This window comes from Nannobrachium achirus (assembly GCF_963921795.1).
Source record: "Nannobrachium achirus genome assembly, chromosome: 17".
NCBI lineage: Eukaryota > Metazoa > Chordata > Actinopteri > Myctophiformes > Myctophidae > Nannobrachium > Nannobrachium achirus.
This window is the reverse complement of record NC_137824.1, coordinates 37,261,033-37,282,885: the sequence shown is the minus strand read 5'-3', so window position 1 is coordinate 37,282,885 and position 21,853 is coordinate 37,261,033. Positions and strand designations below refer to the sequence as shown.

At 39.3% G+C, this 21,853-nt stretch overlaps 2 protein-coding genes across 2 annotated transcripts in view; one reads left to right on the top strand and one right to left on the bottom strand.

The window, feature by feature from the left end:
* The first annotated feature begins 2,673 nt into the window (after positions 1–2,673).
* On the top strand, positions 2,674–11,084 carry tdo2a (tryptophan 2,3-dioxygenase a). Its single transcript, XM_080745557.1, has 12 exons — positions 2,674–2,785; positions 3,345–3,447; positions 3,557–3,647; positions 3,838–3,908; positions 4,558–4,685; positions 5,603–5,789; positions 6,718–6,825; positions 6,931–7,042; positions 7,468–7,525; positions 8,411–8,490; positions 9,583–9,673; positions 10,275–11,084. The coding sequence occupies exons 1-12, from the start codon at positions 2,685–2,687 to the stop codon at positions 10,423–10,425; spliced, it is 1,281 nt and encodes a 426-aa protein (XP_080601683.1). The 5' UTR covers positions 2,674–2,684; the 3' UTR covers positions 10,426–11,084.
* Positions 11,085–11,231: 147 nt separating this feature from the next.
* The window catches only part of ctso (cathepsin O), a 35,013-nt gene continuing 24,391 nt past the window's right edge, over positions 11,232–21,853 (bottom strand). The window contains exon 7 of the mRNA XM_080745558.1: positions 11,232–11,486. Within this exon, the coding sequence (XP_080601684.1) occupies positions 11,308–11,486 (179 nt within the window). The 3' untranslated portion in view covers positions 11,232–11,307. The remainder of the gene's footprint in view (positions 11,487–21,853) is intronic.

Sequence of the window (21,853 nt, the reverse complement as noted above, 5' to 3'; positions counted from 1 at the left end):
GGGTCGCGTCCAAACTCCCAGCGGTGGAACAAAAAAAAAGGAGTGAAAATAGCAGATCTACAACGCGTCGCGACAGTGGAATCCAACAGGGAAGAAACGAAAACACGGCGATCGTCATTGTCAGTAAGTTACTGTTGTTTCCATCCTCCTAACCTAAACTAACTGTAACAGTTAGCTTACCTAGGCTAGAAGACTCTTCCTGCTCACTTGGCTGATATGCTCCTGCGTGCGTCCCTATGGCGTGCACGCGCAATCGCGCATGTGCGCGTGTTTGAGGCGTGCCGCGCAACAAGTCCTTGCAGCCTGAAGCCGTGAAGGAAGGAAACGAGCTCGCGCCTGAGGCAATATCACCACTGGGCGTATGTGATCGCTGCAGTCTGTTCCGCTCTAAAGCCCGCCTACTGTATCCGGTTATGTAACACTCACATGCATGCAAGACACGTTTCCGCATCCGGTAATAGACCCAGGCCGGATCACCAACAAGCAGAGTAACTTGATTGCTATCAGTTCTCTACCAAGCCACCGAGGCAAGCCAGTAGTTTGCGCACATCAAGAGAGCTGCTCTCATGCTCTGTCAGAGCATGAGAGCGATTCAATTCAAAGGAACGTTATTGGCATGAGAAAACATAGGCTACGTTTACATCGCCAAAGCAAGTGCCACAAATAAATAAAAGTGTGTGTGTGTGTGTGAAAATGTGATCTGTGCAAAATAAAACACTTGAATGCTGAATAAAAGGTAAAAAGCTTATTTATATTTGTGTGAAGTCAGTATGACGCCCTAAGGGCAAGAGGTGACCTATTACAGCCCTATTACACTATTCCAGTTATTGCCCTATTACACAATTACACTTATTACACTAGTAAACTTATCTGATAAGTGCCTGACGCCATAAATACAAATATCAACTGAATTATCCACTTGAAAAGCGATCGATCACAAAAAGGTCAATATCTCCAGTTTTATCAATTAGAGCTGGATTTTGGTCAAAAATGGCTATTTTGAGATGGCTGCAACTATAGAAAAAAAAGCTTTTTATTTTATTTTTTTATTTTTTGGTGAGACTAGAGGTTGTCTTCTTTCTTTTCAGGTACTGTAAGACATTGTCGAAAAAACACAGAATTTAGGAAAAATGTCAATATAAAAAAAATATATAAATTTTTTTATTAAACAAAATGGCAGGAGAGCCATACAGTCAATGTTAAAATGGCGGCCAATGTGTTAATGTATTCATTTGTGTAATGTTGCAGCCGGTGGAGCTAATTTTAATTACCTTATTTAAGCTGGGTAGCTTATCCTATTTACAAATACCACATTTAATCTAAATATGCATAAGTAACAACAGTAGCAACTAAAGCAGTCAAATAAATTAAGTAAAAATACAATATTTCCCTCTGAAATGTAGTGAAGCAGCATACAATGTAAATACTCAGCTATAGTTCAACTTGAGTAAATGCAGATAGTTACTGTACATTCCGTCACTGGTCTATAATGAGTTACAAACAAAACCCAAATACTCTTGTTGAGATAATCATCACTAATCTACAGTACGGTCACCTTATTTCAACAGGCAATTGAAAGACCAAACAGTGACGTGCAGTAATCATATTCCAGGAAAAACACACACACACACACACACACACACACACACACACACACACACACACACACACACAGGTTGCAAGCAACAAAGCACGTAAACACAAGAGATGTTCATACAAAGATGGAAGTACTTATTAACTAAGCTTGGCTGAGTCAATATTTACAGGTTGGTTCCGTGAATCCTGTATTGGCATTCATCAGGTCACCATCAGCTTGCATAACAAGCGTGCAGGGGAAACGTTATGTCTACAAGGAGGGATGTGAATGCACTGTGGTAAATGGTCATGACAGACATTTTGATATGGCCACACAAATGTGAGCACGCACTTTCAGTTGAAATATAGTTTAGGGTTAAACATTTAAGACAATCCATCAATGAAAAACTAACAGTACAGTATTCAAAAAGGCCTCTTTAATGAAGAAAATAATGGATATCAAATTAAGTTAGATTGAAACAACAGCATATTAACAATAACCACACATAATTGTCTTCTTCTTCTTCTTTTTATTATTATTATTATTATTGGCCAAATGTGACTTATTGGGGGCTAGTAGGCCTTTAGTAAATAGTAAGAAATCACTGGCTTATTTTGTCTAAAAAGACATAATTAGCCACTTGACATAATTGCCCCCTCACACTCAAATAAAAATCCTAAAATTGTTAAATCTATCAAATGTAAAAAAATAAAGATAAATAACACTCAGCATTTCTTTTCTCTAATTACAATCTAAAATATGAACCCTTGTTGTAAAAAAGACAAAGTTGTCCTTTAAAGATTAAAGAAGAAGAATTAGATGTGAGAGGAGCAGTCTGAGGATTGAATTCCCGTTCATCTGAGGACATCTACCATTTTTTCAGATGTTTTGATCACATATAGAACACAAACAACAAACTCACGTTTTAGAGGTATCTGTTTACATCAAAATGGAAATATCCATGTGACTTTTTGTCACATGAAAGTACAGCAGGTTCATCAAACACACAGAATAAACACAAGGAACATGGAGGCGGGCCGGATGGACAGATTCATCCTGCTGTCTGATTGGACAAGGTGAGCCTTTAAAAGTCGGAACTGCGTAAAGGATGAGCTTAGTAAAACCTAGTAAAGCCCAGAGAAGCACATCTTCGCTGCAACCCTATTGGATAATCATGAGTGGATGTCCGTACTTTGAAAAGAAGCACTTGTACGTTGAGTCCTCTTCCATCCTCTGGAGCAATCTGTCTGCTTTTAGAGACAGCTGACGGAGGGCTATTCTATTAACCGCTTGAACCCCAACATGCCTATTCTGGGCGGAACATTCGACAAAAATAGAAGATCTACAAGATCAAAACGCTTCGCACCGCACCGCGTTTTGAGCTTGTGGATCGGCTATTTTTTGCGAAGCGATTTGGTGACTTAAAAAAACGGTCCGAGTTGTAACTCATCTGAGTTATACGTTTGTTTCACTTAGGCAAGAGGGTTTACGTGTTTACATTTTAATTCAGATATTCTCAATTGATCTATAACAGCTCTTGGAGCGGTGGTTCTCAAAGTGGATTTCAGGGACTCTCTAGGTTCCTTTAGGGGGTCTAAATTGACCCTTACAAGTCTGTACCTTTGACGTGGTTCCATTTTTACACTGTCAAAGTTAAGGGGAGACCTTTAAATTTCAAAGTTTGAGAGACACTGCCTCTTGGAGCATTTAAGTGCTCAACATCATCAGTTTCTTGTCCCTGCTGATGGCTTGTCTCTCCACACTGCAGGTTATTCAAAAACAAACCTCCTCCGCCCGAGGAGGATGACGCCGCCCAGGCTGGGGTCAACAAGGCCAGTAAAGGGGGCATCATGTATGGCGACTACCTTCAGGTAGAGAACCTCCACAAGCCGCTTTAGCTTGATGTTCAGCTAAAGCGTTTCAGAGGAATTTGATGAGCACATTTTCGTTTATATTTATATCTAGTTGTGTGTCTTTCAGCTTGACAAAGTCCTGAGAGCCCAGGTGCTTCAGAGCGAACTGAAAAATGATAAGATCCATGATGAGCACCTCTTCATTGTCACCCACCAAGGTACAGTAAATAGCAGCTCCGCTGTCTAAATACTACACGAGTTGACACATTCTTTATTCTGTTTAGAATTTGACCAAATCTATTGATCAGAAGACATGCATTTTTCTTTTGTTTCCCCCTTTGTATTGCAATCTTTTAAAGAATATTCTTCTAAAAGTGCAGTGGTTTATTTTACATTCTTTTGATACAGCTTATGAGCTGTGGTTCAAGCAGATTCTATGGGAACTCGACTCTGTGCGAGAGATCTTCATCAGTGGACATGTGAGTTTGCCGGGGACACACTGAAACAGTATTTCCATTTTTGGGGGCTTTTTCTTATTTAATTTAGTGGTGAAAATAGCATGAATAAATGAAAAACTTTTACTTTACTGGAGTATTTCCAATGTTCTGTACTTTTACTTCAACTCCACTACATCTCAGAGGCACATATAGTACTTTCACTCCACTACAATTATTTGAAAACCTTAGTTACTCGTTTCTTTGTAGCCCTATTTGTCCATTTGAAAATAGCAGATCTACAAGCTACCTGTACAAGCATCATGAGAATGCATACATTTTTATACATTTTATACATTTAAAAACGTATGAAATGGGACATTCTACGTAATTTATTTTACATTTTGATACCAATATTTTTGTACTTTTACTAAAGTGCATTTTTAATTCAGAACTTCTACTTGTTACTAATATTTCTACATCGCAGTATTGCTACCTTTACTTGAGTAAAACAGTCCTTTTTCCACCACTGATGTAGGCTACAGCAGTGGTTCTCAACATGGATTTAAGGGATTCTCGAGGTTCCTTTATGGGGGTCTAAATTGTCCGAGTTAAGGGGGGACATTGTGTAAAAGTTTGAGAAACACTGGGCTACAGTACAGTATGTACCTGACCAGTGACATGTTTGTTGCAGGTTCGTGATGAGAGGAACATGCTGAAGGTGAACACGCGGATCCACAGGATCGTCATGATCTTCAGACTGCTGGTGGACCAGTTTGCTGTCCTGGAGACCATGACGGCGCTGGACTTCTTTGACTTCAGGTGCAGTTCTAGAGGACCTCTGACCCTCCTCATGTGACAGGCTCATTGCAGAGCCGTAGTTGTGAAAGCTGTTTGTATGGGGCACCTCTTTATGACTGCACCCTTCCTCTTCTGTTGACCGTCCTGTGGTCGTGTGTCTGTGCACAGTATTTGTGTGTCCTTGTGTGTTTGTTTGGGCCTGTATGCGGTGTATCACTGCATGTGTGTGCGTGCGCACATACGTGGTATGTTTGTGTTCACATATTGTAGGCATATGCTACCACACTAGGTTATTTCGATGATATATATATATATATATATATATATATATATATATATATAATATTTATTTATTTTATATATATATATATATATATATATATATATATATATATATAATATTTATTTATTTTATATATATATATATATATATCGTCACTGTCGGGCAGAAACCTTGTGCGCCCTAAACTTCTTTGACTTGTTTTACTATTTGGAAAAACATTTTAAAATGTAAATATTTAAAATTGATTTTCAAAAAAATAACAAATAATAAAGACTTAGGGATAAGATATAAGGCATGGACGAAAATAAGACCCTGTATCTCCAAAATGTGTAAAACAATGTGTAAGTAAAGCCCTGCTTCATCATACAAGACTGTCGTACAAAACTAGTGAAAATAGCAGGTCTACAAGCACACAACGCCTCGCATCAGCTATTTTCATCTTTATTTATTTATTTATTTATTATGATAAATACAAAACGAACGGTTTTGGACATGGGTTTCCACCCGACCTGATATCCTAGTTAACTTGTAGAACTTTTTTTCTCCTTTGCACACATCCTGTATTTACATGACCACTTACTTACCCTATAGTTGGTTGACCAGGGCAGGGTTCATACCATACTAATTGTAAAATGTTTGTACGTTTTGTGTACAGGGAGTACCTGGCCCCTGCCTCTGGCTTCCAGAGTCTCCAGTTCCGTCTCCTGGAGAACAAGATCGGGGTCCCAGACAACCTGAGAGTTCCCTACAACAGACGCCATTACAGAGACAACTTCAAAGGTCATGACAGTGAGATACTACAAGCCACAGAGCAGGAGCCTTCCCTACTGAAACTGGTGGAGGTACGGTAGCTCACATTCATGCATTTCACCAGTGGTGGAAAAAAGTAATACATGTTTTGTAAAAGTGTCAATACTGTTATGTAGACAATTTGAAATACCCTGTCACAAGTAAAAGTCAGGAATTCAACCTTTACTTGAGTTAAAGTAAAACAAGTATTGATGTCAAAATGTACTTAAAGTACCAAAAGTAGAAAGTGCTCATTATGCAGAATGTCCCTTTTCAAGTTTTCAAATGTATAAAAATCTTTCAAATGGCAGAAATTAATTTAGGGCTGGAGTGGTTAATCTATATTTTGTAATGATATCTAAATCTACAAAGTAACTAGTAACTAATGTTTACAAATAAACGTAGTGGAGTATAAAGTATAATATTTGGATCCGAAATGTAGAGGTAAAAGTATTGGAAATTGGAAATACTTAAGTAAAGTAAAAATACCTCAAAATTGTACTTGAGTACAGTACTTACACTAAGTAAATGTACTTATAGTTACTTTACACCGCTGCATTTCACATAAAAGTCTTTATTGTGCCTCATAAATATCTCAATGGCTGAAAACACAATGATGTGTTTTGATCTTACTTCTGCTTTCCATTTTGGTAAACAGTTTGTGAATTAAGCTTTTTATATAAGCCGTACACAAGTCAGAAACCAGGAATAACCAGGAATTCAGATGTAAAACTAATTTACGTAGCCACACATTGAGTACAGAACCTAACACACTGTACTTTGTTTGTCTGAAATATCAACAATTGTAAATGATTTAAAAAATATTATGCAAACACATTATGTAAGAATAATCTTCTTCTTCTTAATGCTATAGTGTCTGAGTGCCAAACCAAAATAAATGATAGTGTTATGTAGAGAAGTCATAACATAGGCTACCTTGTAGATTGAGTAAAGCTCTGTTGTTGTTGTTCATGTTGTCAGGAGTGGCTGGAGAGAACTCCTGGCATTGAGGAAGATGGCTTCAACTTCTGGCAGAAACTGGAAGTCAACATTATGTATGGCTTGCAACAAGAGAAGGAGAAAATCGAGGTAAGTTGACTTTCTTCTCCCTACATTATGTTGTTTGTGTGGATAAATGAAATGACTGACTGATAGTGTGTTTTAATTTACTGTTGCTGTTGTCAATTCTGACAGAAAATTACTGACTCTGAAGAGATGCAGGAGATGATGGAGGAACTGGCCAAGCAGAAAGATACTTTCTCTTCGCTCTTTGACGAAAAACGTCATGAACATCTCCTGAGTAAAGGTGCGAGAGTCCAGAGTTAAATTCTGAATTTTGAAAGTTTCTCCTAAATGAGAACTTCACCGTTACTTCACACTGCTACTCCAAGAAAATGATTCCTACGATCAAAGTAAATTCTATTATGGGTTACTATAAAATGAGTCTTACTATAACATGAAGCTTAAACTTGTCAGCTTCACCAAAATTCTGGCTTCTCATAAGTAAAAGCAAAAGCTAAAAAAAAAAACAATGATGTTGGTGAACTGTCAAAATAATCTGACAAGGTGACTTCCTTTTAACAATTAATGATTTCTTTCTTTTGACACAACTATACACTATAGTGTAATGTATGTGTAATTTTTTTGATTCCATGCCATGGTATATAGAACGATGTCAATATCAATTTATTACATGATTTCAAATGAATTATTTGTTTACTGTGTGTGCAGGTGAGAGGCGTCTGTCATACAAGGCTCTCCAAGGAGCTCTGATGATCTATTTCTACAGGTAGGAGGAGTTCAAACCAAATCCTTCTCATATCACCTGCTGTGTAGTCAAAGAACGTTTACTGATTATGCATGTTTATTCAGCAACATCCTGCATCATACACACACACATAAAAGTATGCAAGACCTCTACCATAGCTGTTGATGTTATTCTTTCACTTCCCTGGCCCAGAAGAACTTCCAAGCTGTGTTGATTTCGTCCAATAAAATGGTCGTCAACTACCTTTTTTCACTGACCAACGTAATCAAGACTAAATAAAAACTAAGCTATATGATGCCAAAAAAGAAGAGTAAATATATTGCCAATTTCGTCAACAAATAAAAACTAGACAAAAATGTTAGGGGGGGGGACTAGCAGAGAAGAGATCCAGTGGAACTAAAAGACAAGAAATGTTATGTTTGGTATTGCTCCGGTGTTGCGCTCTGAAAATAGCAGATCTACAAGCACACAACGCAACGCAGCACGCTATGACCTTGTAGATCGGCTATTTTCAGCATGCAACCAAGTGTAAAATCCCACCAAAATACATTTTGATCGACTAAATCAACTGCAGATTTAGTTGACTAGACTAGACTAATGCCTCATTTACATACAGAAAAGCCAAGCTAATGGTTTGCTTGGTAATTCAATGTATTCTCTATGCAAACCAGCTTTTAAAATTTCCAAGCTGAAAAAAAAGCTTGGAATTTTTTAAAGCTGGTTTGCATAGAAAGCAAACCATTAGCTTGGCTTCTCTCAGTGTGAATGCAGCTTAAGGCTAAAACCAAATGACACTTTATTCAGAAGACTATGACTAAAACTACCTCAAAATGTGTTGTCCAAAATCCATCTCCCACAGTGCAGTATACCTAACCTTACAATGTACAACCTTCTGTTTCCCATCAGAGAGGAGCCCAGGTTTCAGGTTCCCTTCCAGCTGCTCACCTCTCTCATGGACATTGATACCCTGATGACTAAATGGAGATGTAAGTCACTGCTGTCAGCACACACACACACACACACACACACACACACACACACACACACACACACACACACACACACACACACACACACACACACACACACACACACTCAATCATCATCACAAACTGCTTATGCTGTACCAACCAGAGGACAAGACATATTACTGTATGTATGTTCAGCCCATTTTATGCCAGAGGGCAGCAGTGTTTGGGGATTTATGGGGAGTGCCGTAGCAAACGCCATAAATCCCTCTGGCAGACAAGTCACACAATTTATACCACATCTAGTTTTTGAGCGGTGGTAGACCGCTCCATAGCATGGCCGTGTGTGTATCCGTGTATCCGTGTATGTATGTGTGTATGTAGCCTGAACTACCACTCAGTGACCAGAGAGGGTGCTCTTGAGTCTAGTCTGAGCATCAACTGCAATATTCTCTCTCTCTCTCTCTCACACACACACACACGCACACGCACGCACGCACACACACACACACACACACACACACACACACACACACACACACAACCACCGCTCAGTTCACACGGGTGTGATTTTTTTTTCTTCACCTGGAATACGAGATTGTATATATTTTTCCAATAAAGATGTTTATTGATTTGAAGAACTCACACAAATGAGATTTCTCATTGTTAGACAGTACATCAATAACACTGAACTCAACTCAACTTTAGAAACAACAAGAAAAACATGGCAGACAGTACTAATATTTCTGATATAAGTAAAGTGCAATATCATGTACACATACAAGCATGTCAGATATTCCTGATATGAGTAAAATGAATAACACCAAAGGATGTGTTGTAGACAGAATTCTTCATACACTCTTAAACTCAATTTATTTCCCATCGCAACTCGTCACTTTCCAACTATAGCTAATCTTCAAGATCATCAAAAACAGTGTTAGCATGAAGATGTGTTCATGTCAGCAAGTGACAGCTTTCGTGCTATGGATTATAAATTAACCCTCAGTATGCATTGCAATACATGATAATGAGGAATGATTCCCTGGCTATTGTAGAGGAAAAGATCAACCCGCAATGTTTAATGTTTGCTTAATTTGTCTTTTGCTTTAGACAATCATGTGTGCATGGTGCATCGTATGATCGGCAGCAAAGCTGGCACAGGGGGCTCATCTGGGTACCACTACCTGAGGTCTACCGTCAGGTAAACATCATCATCACAGTCAGGGGTGGACTGGGCATCGGGCATACCGGGCATACGCCCGGTGGGCCGACTATACAAGTGGGCATGTAAGAATGATCACATGATTGGCCAACTGGCTTGTCTATCATCTGAATACTGGCCTAGTAGCCCAATCACAGGCTATTGTGGCCCAGGAGTCCCACCCAAACATTTAACAGCATACAAGCCCACAACGCGTCGCTGTCTCGACGTGTTGTGGGCTTGTAGATCTTCTATGTTCAAATCGCACTGGTTGTGGTGGGCAGGTCTGGGCCGAGATGCCAGGGACGTATTTATGTCCCAGTCCAGCCCTGATCACAGTTGAAACTGTTGAATGGTCAATTCACACCAATGGGTGTCTACAAGGCATCTCTTCTATGAGGATCCAGTCTTTATAAAACGTTCCAAACAGTACATCATAACTTAATAATTTTTAAAATTATTAAGGCAAAATTGGGCAACATTGGATTACTTTTGTATTTCTTTTCTTTTCTTTTCTACTGAATATAAAAGCTACCTTTGTTTTCCCCAATGCTGATTATCATCACAAATGGACTGTTTTTTTGTTGTTCTTCCGTTCCAGTGATCGCTACAAGGTGTTTGTGGATCTGTTTAATCTGGCTACGTTCCTGATCCCTCGTAGCTGGGTGCCAAAGCTGAACCCCAGCATTCACACCTTCCTGTACACGGCAGAGTTTGACAGTTCTTACTGTAGTAGTGATGACTCCGACTAGACTGCCGAGTCCTCGCCTAAGATGTCTAGTGACGACTCCGACTAGACTGCCGAGTCCTCGCCTAAGATGTCTTCTTCTCTCTGACGTCAGTCCTCTGAACACCGATTGACTCGCGTGGCAAGCAGGTCGATTGAAACATTTTAGTGGCAAGAACTAAGCCTACATTTAATGAATGTTTTAATCTCAACATGATAGACCTGAACGCATGGGTTTATGGGAAGGCAAATGTATATAGTCTGTCATGTCATCTTCTCCTCTCCCTGATGCTTGTGAGAATTGGGTCAAAGAAAGGAAGTCATACACAATGTCTCACCAACACCAACATGTAAAATGGGACAATTTGCACATTATAAAAGATGTATGGTATGTACATATTGTTAATATAGTAAAAAACTATAGGCTACTGTTTGTATAGTATACTATATATGGTGTTAAATTAATGTTGTAATGTATTTATGCAGTGATCAACAAGTAATCTCTGTATAGACAAATCACTTGTAGTTTGTCCCTATGTTGTATTATTTACCAAGTAAGTGTGTTTTTGTACGGTGCATTTATTGATGCTGTATTTGTGTGTATGTGTGGGGGATCAATTCTGACCACAATTGTATGCTGCCATTGTCCCTATAAAGACTCCATTAAAGTGACATGAAAATAAATGACTAAATTATTGCAACAATACACACAGATAATGAACAATAAGTACTGTAGTTAAAGGAACACAACCGCCACAGAATCTGCAACACCTGCCAAGAACAAGGAAAGCGATGAATAACAGTTTACTTTTTAGTAATGTTCTCATTATAAGACTGTTGAGAATCATGCATACATTATAGATTAGCCACGTTTATATTAGTAGTCCTTAATACACACTTACTGCTTTCAATTCCTGAAAATTTTGGAGTTAAGTGGTTTCTTCCTGATAGCAGAGATATAATAGTTTAACGAATAAAGAAAGTTACACTTACCACAAATATTCCCTCCTATTTTTATGTAGACATAGCCGTTGTTTCCCCAGCTAGTTCCCCATGAGTTCTGGACAATCCAGTATGGAATATCACCTTAGACATGACACAACGCAGCACAACACAACACAACACAACACAACACAACACGACAAGCAGGTTTTTTATTATTCACAATAAGCCACATGGTTATCACTGTGCAAATGTGTGTAATGTATTATACATAAATATTAACCATACATTTGTATAATGTTTTTTTTTATGATATGCCATGGTATACAATTTTTAGGTTGTTTGTCAGAATGTAGTATATGCCTGTGTGAATTTATACATTTGTGCTGTCTTTGTATCTTGGTTTGTTGTGTACCCTGCTGAAAAAAAGAAAGAAAAAAAAAAACAGCTGATGATGATTGCTGTTTTCTTTTAGGCTGGTTTAGCTGGTTTATCAGGTTGGACAAACTGGTCAGGCCATGGTGCACCTTACAGGTTTGTCAATACGCCTGTAGTTCATTAGTTGGTCACCCAGTTAGGATAAGCTGGATTCTCGTGGTCAAGCTGGTCAGCCAGCTACTGTAAAAGCCAAAGATGTGATGGTGTAATGGACCTCAAACTCTCAGCACTGCATTTGGGCACTAAGTCATTGACCAAGTAATGGTGTAGTAATGCTCAGTCTTTCAGCAGAGAGTTTCCATTGGCAAGTCCCAGGTTACTGATGCTTAGTTGAACCCTATGCTATAGAATTTTAAAGTTTTGCCAGCTATACTACAAAAGAATAACTCAAAAACACTATAACACAAATGTCGGGTAGAACAGTAACCATGCCGGTTCTAAACTCACAGGGGCCCTAAGCAAGATTCTACATGGGGCCAAACTGAGTTGTGTTCGTGCAACTTCGTGGCGAAAGAATTTGGCTGTTTGAAGGCAGAATTAGACGAATATTAACATTGGGATTAGACTATTGGGTAACACTTTATAACTAGAAAGATGCAATTCTGGGAAATCGCGGTTGCTTATTTAATGGCTTGATAGCCAAAATGTCACGTGAAGCTCGACCAATCCTCAAGCTTGCACCACTCCTCCATTGGACTCAATGGACTTTTTGCATTTTCCTATTTCCTATTTATTGTCTCCACCAGCCAAAGGCAGGGGGAGAGTATGTTTTCGCCCCTGTCCGTGCGTCCGTCCGTGCGTCCGTCCGTCCTCCAAGTTTGTTACCAGCTAATCTCCGGCGCCGTTGGCCCGGTCGCTGCCAAAATGAGCACACACACTCCCTGGATGCCAATTCAGTACCTCTGCCCCACACTTTTTCAAATGGCCCTGTTCTAGCGCCACCATGAGGCCGATGTTTGCAAAACACATTTCTGTACACTACTCCTAGATTTTGTCCAAAAATCACGCAAATCGGTAGACAGTATCTCTACAGTCATGTGATCGACATGGATCTGTCTGATTGTCCATATTCCATCCTGATTGGCTGAGATTAGCTTTCAAAGTTTGTAAGATTGGTCCGTTTTGGACAAAATGCCTCAAATCACAAACGCAGGGTGCAATTTACATGAAATCGCGCACACACGTTCCCACTAGGCTGAGGAAGAAATGACACTTCAAATTTTTTAAATCAGCCTCATGGTGGCTCTATAACAGGCCGATTCGTGGTTTTACCTATAACTCCACCGATCAGTTTCAAACTTTGTAAGCGCACTCCCTGGATGCCAATTCAGAAACTCTGCCCCACATTTTTCACATGGGCCTGTTCTAGCGCCACCAGGAGGCTAATTTGTGCAAAACTACCTTTTGGCCAGTACTCCTACAGATTTTGTCCAAAAGTCACGCAAATCGGTAGACAGTATCTCTACAGTCATGTGATCGACATGGATCTGTCTGATAGTCCATATTCCATCCTGATTGGCTGAGATTGGCTTTCAAAGTTTGTAAGATTGGTCAGTTTTTGACAAAATGCCTCAAATCACAAACTGGTCTACTGCATGTTCATCACCGCTACAGACCTACAGTAGGCTACTTCATCATGTTCTGGACGGTAAGCAGGCTCTGATATTTTTCTCAGTAATTTCATGAATAGACTAGAAAGAAGAAGTGTGGTTGCCGTGATGCGAGTCACACTTGAATTCCGCCCTTGTCGTTTTATGCCCAAAAATGTCTTATTTTTATTGTTCCCAGTGTATTTTTCCATCCCAAAAAATACAATTCATTAACTTTAAGCCTTGGTTTTCATTTCTGTGATTTTCTGAGTGAGTGTGTCCGAACAGTTCTCTCCTGAAAAGGGGACTGGTGTGATGTCACACCAGGGCCCATTTCCTATTGGACCCCCTCAAGAAGGGGGCGGTACTTTTTGGGAGGCTATATTTTATTGAGACTAGGCCTATATGAGGTGGAACCATGAGGTAAAGTGGTACAAAAATTGGAACAATACAGAGAAGATAAGTATGGTGCCATGCTAAAATTGGAACGATACAGAAAAGATTAGCATGGCGCCATATAGTATCAAAGACAAATGTGGTCTAGAACCGCAAACCGTGAGCTTACAAACCACTGACATAGGTCTGCTGCCACAGAAGCATGGAAAAGCTTTGCAGTGAACCATTACCATCATAGCCAGTCAGCACCATGGAAAGTCACACTGACAGGTCTTGATCATGACTATAGATATGGGTACAGTATTGCATAAAGATTGGACATAATCTGTCAGAGTAATATAACTTTTGGCTAGTGTTGTTAAAAATCCTTGTGTTTTATTTTGTAGCATTATTTCAGTGTGTCCTGTTGTTTCTTAGGTTTTACTTTGTTCTTGTGTTCCTTTTATTCTGTAGGCATTATTGTTCCTATTTTCCCTGGTCTACTCTGTTACTGTTACCTGTCTTATCTCACATCCCTGTGCTTGCCAGTTTTCTCCACCTGTGTCCTGTTAGTTTCTTAGCCAATCCCTGTGTTGATTGTCAGTTGTGTTCACCTGTGTCTGGTTAACCCTGTGAGTATTTAAACCCTCAGTTTCTTGAGTTCTCTGCCAGTAGTTAATTGCGTTCACAGTTTTCAGTAGCAGTAGCTACGATTTAGTGGTCTCAATATATGCCTACATTAATTCTTGTGATCCTGTATTTGGTAGAAAAAAACATTGTCTATTAGACCTGCTCTAACTCTTGACCAACACTTGAGTCACACCCTGACTAAAAGGGGTTTAGTATGTTTTATGGGAATAATCTATGAAAAATGTCATGCTAAAAAAAAAGTCGTACTTTCTTGTGAGGCTAAATTGTTTGCAGTACAGCTATCAGTTGTTTGTTTAAATAATTGGTGTTTTTTGCAATGAATACATAAAATGGAAGTAGTAGTTTTCAATGTATGTAATTTATTAGAACAGCTCAAAGCAATGCAATTCAGAAGTTTTCTCGAATAAACTTAATTTAGCTAATCAATGAAGCTATGGTTATAATACCAGAATGAGAAACTAGTTGCAAACAGTCATATTTTTTTATTCAACCGTCAAAAGTGGAAACTGCAAATGTACTTGATTTAAAAAAAAAAACATTTTTAAAAAATAACTTGGTTGAAACTGCTATAGTCTTTCTTGATCATCTGAAACTAAGAAATTGTGCTTTCAATGAACGTGTAAATCTGGGTGTTCTAATAAGATGGTTTTAAAGAACAACCTAAATTGCAGTTGTCATAATGAACTCTGGTCATATGAGGGTGTATCTAGTAGATTCAGTCACTCTGTCAGGGGTAGAGGTGTTTGCTGTGGATTTTCATCTATTGACTTGTCGGCTATCCTTTTCACTTTGAATATAACCTCCGACATTTTGTTCGTGTGAAAGTTCTGGTTGTGCAGTGGTAAAGTAGAGGACTCACAACCTGAAGGTTGTGGGTTTGAAACTCACTGCTGGAAAGTCTTCAACTTTGGTATTTTTAAGGCGAAGAGCATGGAAGCAGACCACCGCCCTCGTCACACCCTCATTTAGCTCTGGTAGGAGAGCCTCTTTTAGCTCCGGTAGGAGAGGGTGGAGCATAGATAAAGCCTGCCCCTAGGGGGAGGAGTTTAGGAAATTTACATATTAATTATTGCGACCGTAAGGTCGCAGTTTAGTATGAAAACCTCCACCGGCCGTCCGTCGGTCACACGTGCGGTCGACCGCACGTCACACGTGCGGTCGACGTGTGATGAGGTCACGATGAGTCATCTATGCCCAAATATAGATTTCTAGGTCAGATGGCCCATAGAGTTTGTGATGTCAAACCTAGCAACCCAATATAAACAAACCTGATGTCAGACCTGAAGTATCCTTTTATACCCATATATGGAGATACAGAGATCTCCATATATGGGCATATTAGAAAGCCCATATATGGGCATATACGGATGACATCAGGGATATCCATATATGGGCATAAAAGGGACAAGGGCTTACAGTTAAGAGATCTCCATATATGGGCATATCAGAAAGCCCATATATGTTCATATACTGATGACATCAGGAATATCCATATATGGGCATAAAAGGGACAAGGACTTACAGTTAAGAGATCTCCATATATGGGCATAAAGGGACAAGGACTGTTACAGTAGATATAGAGATGTCCATATATGGGCATAAATGAACAAGGACTGACAAACACTGAGATCTCCATATAACCTATGGGAATATAAGGGACGAGGACTGTCAGCTTGTAGAACTATTTTCTAAATATTGTTGTACATTAAAAACTTGAAATGGGTCGTTCTGCATAGTACTTGGGATTTGTTGATGTAAATGTTCACATAGAGTGTAATAATTGGTAAAACAAACTTTTGGTCTATTTGTGGAGATAAGCGACCAACGGTCGCTTATCTCCCGATTAGGGAGTCTTACTGGTATAATTCATTTAGTCTTCAACTTTGGTATTTTTAAGGCGAAGAGCATGGAAGCAGACCACCGCCCTCGTCACACCCTCATTTAGCTCTGGTAGGAGAGCCTCTTTTAGCTCCGGTAGGAGAGGGTGGAGCATAGATAAAGCCTGCCCCTAGGGGGAGGAGTTTAGGAAATGTACATATTAATTATATAATTCATTTTTTATTGTATGATACTTTTGAAGTGTTGGTTATTGTTTAATTGTGTTTTCACCCCATTTTTTTAGTTCTCCCTTTATTATACTTATTATTTTATTGAGGCTTTTGAGATTTTTGTTGATTTTACTTGAGTTGACTTATAGTTTAGATCGAGTTTTGAGCTTTTTTATTTGAGTTGACTTTTAGTTTTGTTTGAGCTTTGAACCTACAACCTTTGATATATGAACCTTCGATTCATCTTTTGAGCCACGCTGGCATAGAGAGATAATCAGGAATGTTATATTTAACCCACCTTTTAGAACTCAAATGCACAGTGAAAACATTGATCATGGGTTTTGAACCCCGGACCTTCTATATATGAACCCTTGACTTATCTCTTGAGCCATGCTGACATGAAGAATTAATAAGGAAAGTAATATTTAACCCACCTTTTAGAATTCAAATGGACAGTGAAAATGTTGATCATGGGGTTTGAATCCAAGACCTTCTGCATACAAACCCTTGACATATTTCTTGAGCCATGCTGTCATGCAGAATCAGTCAGGAAAGTAATATTTAACCCACCTTTTAGAATTCAAATGGACAGTGAAAATGTTGGTCAAAACCGTGAGCTAACAAACCACTGACATAGCTCTGGTCCCACAGAAGTGTGGCAAGCTTTGTAAATAACCAACCCAGCCAGCCAGCCAGCCAGCCAGCCAGCCAGCCAGCCAGCCAGCCAGCCAGCCAGCCAGCCAGCCAGCCAGCCAGCCAGCCAGCCAGCCAAGGTTTGGACACACTCTGTGAGAGTAATATAGTGTTCGGCTAGTAATATTTAAAATTCTTGTGTTTCAATAGAATTATTTGTAGCATAATTTTAGTGTCCTGTTTTCAGTGATTTCTTAGAATCAACTTTGTTGGTGTGGTGCTTTTATTTTGTAGGCATTATAGTTCCTATTAATCCCAGTTGTGTTCACCTGTGTCTGGTTAACCCTGTGAGTATATAGACCCTCAGTTTCTTGAGTTCTCTGCCAGTAGTTAAATGCTTTCACAGTGTTCAGTAACAGTACTTACGATTTAGTGGTCTCAATATATTCCTACGTTTATTCTTGTGATCCTGTGTTTGGCGGAATAAACCATCTTCTATTGGACCTGCTCTGCCTCTTGACTGATCACTTGAGTCACACCCTGATTAACAGGGGTTTAGTATGTTTTATGGGAGTAATCTATGAAAAATGTCCCTTAACATCACGCTAAAAAATGTCATACTTTCTTGTGAGGCTAAATTGTTTGCAGTACAGCTATCAGTTGTTTGTTTAAATAATTGGTGTTTTTTGCAATAAATACATAAAATGGAAGTGGTAGTTTAGCAATTTACATAATTTATTAGAACAGCTCAAAGCTCAAAGCAAAAGCAAAGTTTTCTCGAATAAAATTAATTTAGCTAATCAATGAAGCTATGGTTATAATACTACAATGACTAGTTGCAAACATACAGTAGTCATATTTTTTTATTCAACAGCCAAAGTGAAAACCGCAAATGCACTTGATTTAACAAAAAACATATTTAAAAAAGAACTTGAAACTGCTATAGTCTTTCTTGATCGTCTGAAAGTAAGAAAGTGTGCTTTCAATGAAAGTGTAAATCTGGGTGTTCTAATAAGATGGTTTTAAGAACAACCTAAATTGCAGTTGTCATTATGAACCCTGGTCATAAGAGGGTGTCTAGTAGATTCAGTCACTCTGTCAGGGGTAGAGCTGTTTGCTGTGAATTTTCATCTATTGACATGTAGACTATCCTTCTCACTTTGAATATAACCTCCAACATTTCATTAGTGTGAAAGTTCTGGTGGTGCAGTGGTAAAGTAGAGGACTCACAACCTGAAGGTTGTGGGTTTGAATCTCACTGCTGGAAAGTCTCCAACTTTGGTCTTTTTAAGGCAAAGAGCATGGAAGCAGACCACCGCCCTCGTCACACCCTCATTTAGCTTAGCTCTGGTAGGAGAGGGAGGAGCCCAACCTCTTCTTCACGCCCTCTTTTAGCTCCGGTAGGAGAGGGTGGAGCATAGATAAAGCCTGCCCCTAGGGGGAGGAGTTTAGGAAATTTACATATTAATTATATAATTCATTTATTGTATGATACTCTTGTGTTGGTTATTGTTTAATTGTGTTTTCACCCCATTGCATTTGTTTTAGTTCTCCCTTTATTATACTTATTATTTTATTGAGGCTTTTGAGATTTTTGTTGATTTTATTTGAGTTGACTTTTAGTTTAGTTTGAGTTGTGAGCTTTTTTATTTGAGTTGACTTTTAGTTTTGTTTGAGCTTTGAACCTACAACCTTTGGTATATGAACCTTCGATTCATCTTTTGAGCCACGCTGGCATAGAGAGATAATCGGGAATGTTATATTTAACCCACCTTTTAGAACTCAAATGCACAGTTAAAACATTGATCATGGGTTTTGAACCCCAGACCTTCTATATATGAACCCTTGACTTATCTCTTGAGCCATGCTGACATGAAGAATTAATCAGGAAAGTAATATTTAACCCACCTTTTAGAATTCGAATGGACAGTGAAAATGTTGATCATGGGGTTTGAACCCAAGACCTTCTGCATACAAACCCTTGACTTATCTCTTGAGCCATGCTGTCATGCAGAATCAGTCAGGAAAGTAATATTTAACCCACCTTTTAGAATTCAAATGGACAGTGAAAATGTTGGTCATGGGGTTTGAACCCAAGACCTTCCACATATAAACCCTTGACTTATCTCTTGAGCCATGCTGACATAAAGAATCTATCGGGAAAGTAATATTTAGGTCCGTAGTGGTCTAACGATCAGACTATCTGTGCAGTTCTTCCATGTTCAAATCTTAGTCCTCATACATTTCTGTTGTGCGCTGACATTTTCAAGGTTAAAATACAAAATTCAAATGGACAGTGAAAATGTTGGTCATGGTGTTTGAACCCAAGACCTTCCACATATAAACCCTTGACTTATCTCTTGAGCCATGCTGACATAAAGAATCTATCGGGAAAGTAATAGTTAGGTCCGTAGTGGTCTAACGATCAGACTATCTGTGCAGTTGTTCCATGTTCAAATCTTAGTCCTCATACATTTCTGTTGTGCGCTGACATTTTCAAGGTTAAAATACAAAAGAACAATTCAAAAGCACCTGATGAAATCTGGAGTGGAATATAGTGTAGTGGATTGATGATTGGACTCCCGGTTCAGAGGTTCCATGTTCAAATCCTAGCCCTCCCACAGATCTTTGCTGTAATATTTGGACCTTTTCAAGGTTTGATTACAGAAGAATTACTCAAAAGCGCCAGAATTTGTGGTGGTCTAATGATCAGACTCTCAATTCAGAGGTTCCATGTTCAAATCCCAGGTCTCATACAGTTCAATGCTTGTGAACTTTGATCTTTTCAGGGTTAAAATACAAGAAAAACTCAAAACAACCAGGAGATACCTGTTGAGGGCCCAAAGGTGCCTTGGCTCAATGGTATGGTCGCTTGATCGGTTGTCCCTGTTACAGGCAGGTTTCAGACAGGTTCAAGTCCCATGCCCAAGGTACACAGAGGACCATCGGGAGGGGTGTCTCTCCCCCTGTTTCCTGAGAGCTAAAGGTGGGGGGTTATATCTGAAAGAACTCTATCCAACAAATCTTTTACAGAAATAAATTATGACCTACATGCTTTGTGACCATTGAGAAAATTGAGACAATTTTAGCCTTAAAAAGGTCAATGTACTCCAGCGATGAACTGTAAGTGGAGTGGGACTTGAACATGGTACCTCTTAGCAGCGAGTCTGATCTTTAGACCATTAGGCCATCTCTCACTGCAAATTTACCGGTGCTTTTAAGTAATTATTTTGTATTTTATTCTTGAAAAGGTCCAAGTAATAGAGCAGCAATCAAAAAAAATCTTACCTACATGCCTCGACACCACTGGAAGAATTTGAGAAAATTGAGGCAATTTAGCTTTAAAAAGGTCAATGTACTCCAGCGATGGACTGTAGGTTGAGCAGGACTTGAACATGGAACCTCTTGACCGAGAGTCTGAGCGACAGACCATTAGGCCATCTCTCACTGTAATGTGTTCTGGTGCATTTGAGTACTTATCTGTATTTTAACCTTGAAAAGATCCAAGTAATAGAGCAGCAATTAGTAGGGTGACTGGGTTTTGAACACAGAACCTCCGCACGTGAAGTCTGATCTTTAGACCACTACACCATCTCCAATCTAAAAACATCTGGTGCTTTTGAGTAATTATTTTGTACTTTGCCCATGAAAATGTCAAAGTAAAACAGCAATGTAGGAGGGCTGAGATTCTGGAACAGGAGACATGGTCAAATAACAGGAGACTTCTTCCTAAAACAGGAGGGTTGGCAGGTATGCTGATGAGAGATGGTCTACTCTAGCTGTCTAAAGATCAGCCTCTCAGTGCTGAGGTTCCAGGTTCAAATCTCAGTCCTTTTATGTTGCTGTATTACTTGGACCTTTTTCAAGGCTAAAATACAAAAGAATTAGTCAAAAGCACCAGGAGCTATCTATGGTGAGAGATGGTGTAGTGGTCTGAAGGTTAGACTCTCGGTGCAGAGCTTCCGTGTTCAAATCTCACTCCTCCTATGTTGCTGTTTTACTTTAACATTTCTTTCAAGGTTAAAATATAAAAGAGTTAGTCAAAAGCACTGGAAATGCGTCTAGTGGTCTAAAGATCAGACCCTCAGTTCAGAGGTCTCATTTTCAAATCCGAGTTCTCGTACAGATCATTGTTGTTACTTTTCGAGGTTAAAATACAAAAAAAGCATTCAAAAGCACCGGATGATGGTGTAGTGGTTTAAACGTCAGACTCCGAATGCAGAGGTCACATGTTCAAATCCATTCCTGTAGTGCTTTGCCCTTTTCAAGGCTAAAATGGAAGAGAACAACTCAAAAGCACCAGGAGATACCTGTCGAGGGCCCAAAGGTGCCTTGGCTCAATGGTATGGTCGCTTGATCGGTTGTCCCTGTTACAGGCAGGTTTCAGACAGGTTCAAGTCCCATGCCCAAGGTACACGGAGGACCATCGTGGAGGGGTGTCCCTCCCCCTGTTTCCTGAGAGCTAAAGGTGGGGGGTTATATCTGAAAGAACTCTGTCCAATGAAAATTTTACTGAAAAAATCTCACTTTCATGCCTTGACACCACTGGAAGAATTTGAGAAATTTGAGGCAATTTAGCTTTAAAAAGGTCAATGTACTCCAGCGATGGACTGTAGGTTGAGCGGGACTTGAACATGGAACCTCTTGACCGAGAGTCTGAGCGTTAGACCATTAGGCCATCTCTCACTATAATGTGTTCTGGTGCATTTGAGTACTTATCTGTATTTTAACCTTGAAAATATCCAAGTAATAGAGCAGCAATTAGTAGGGTGACTGG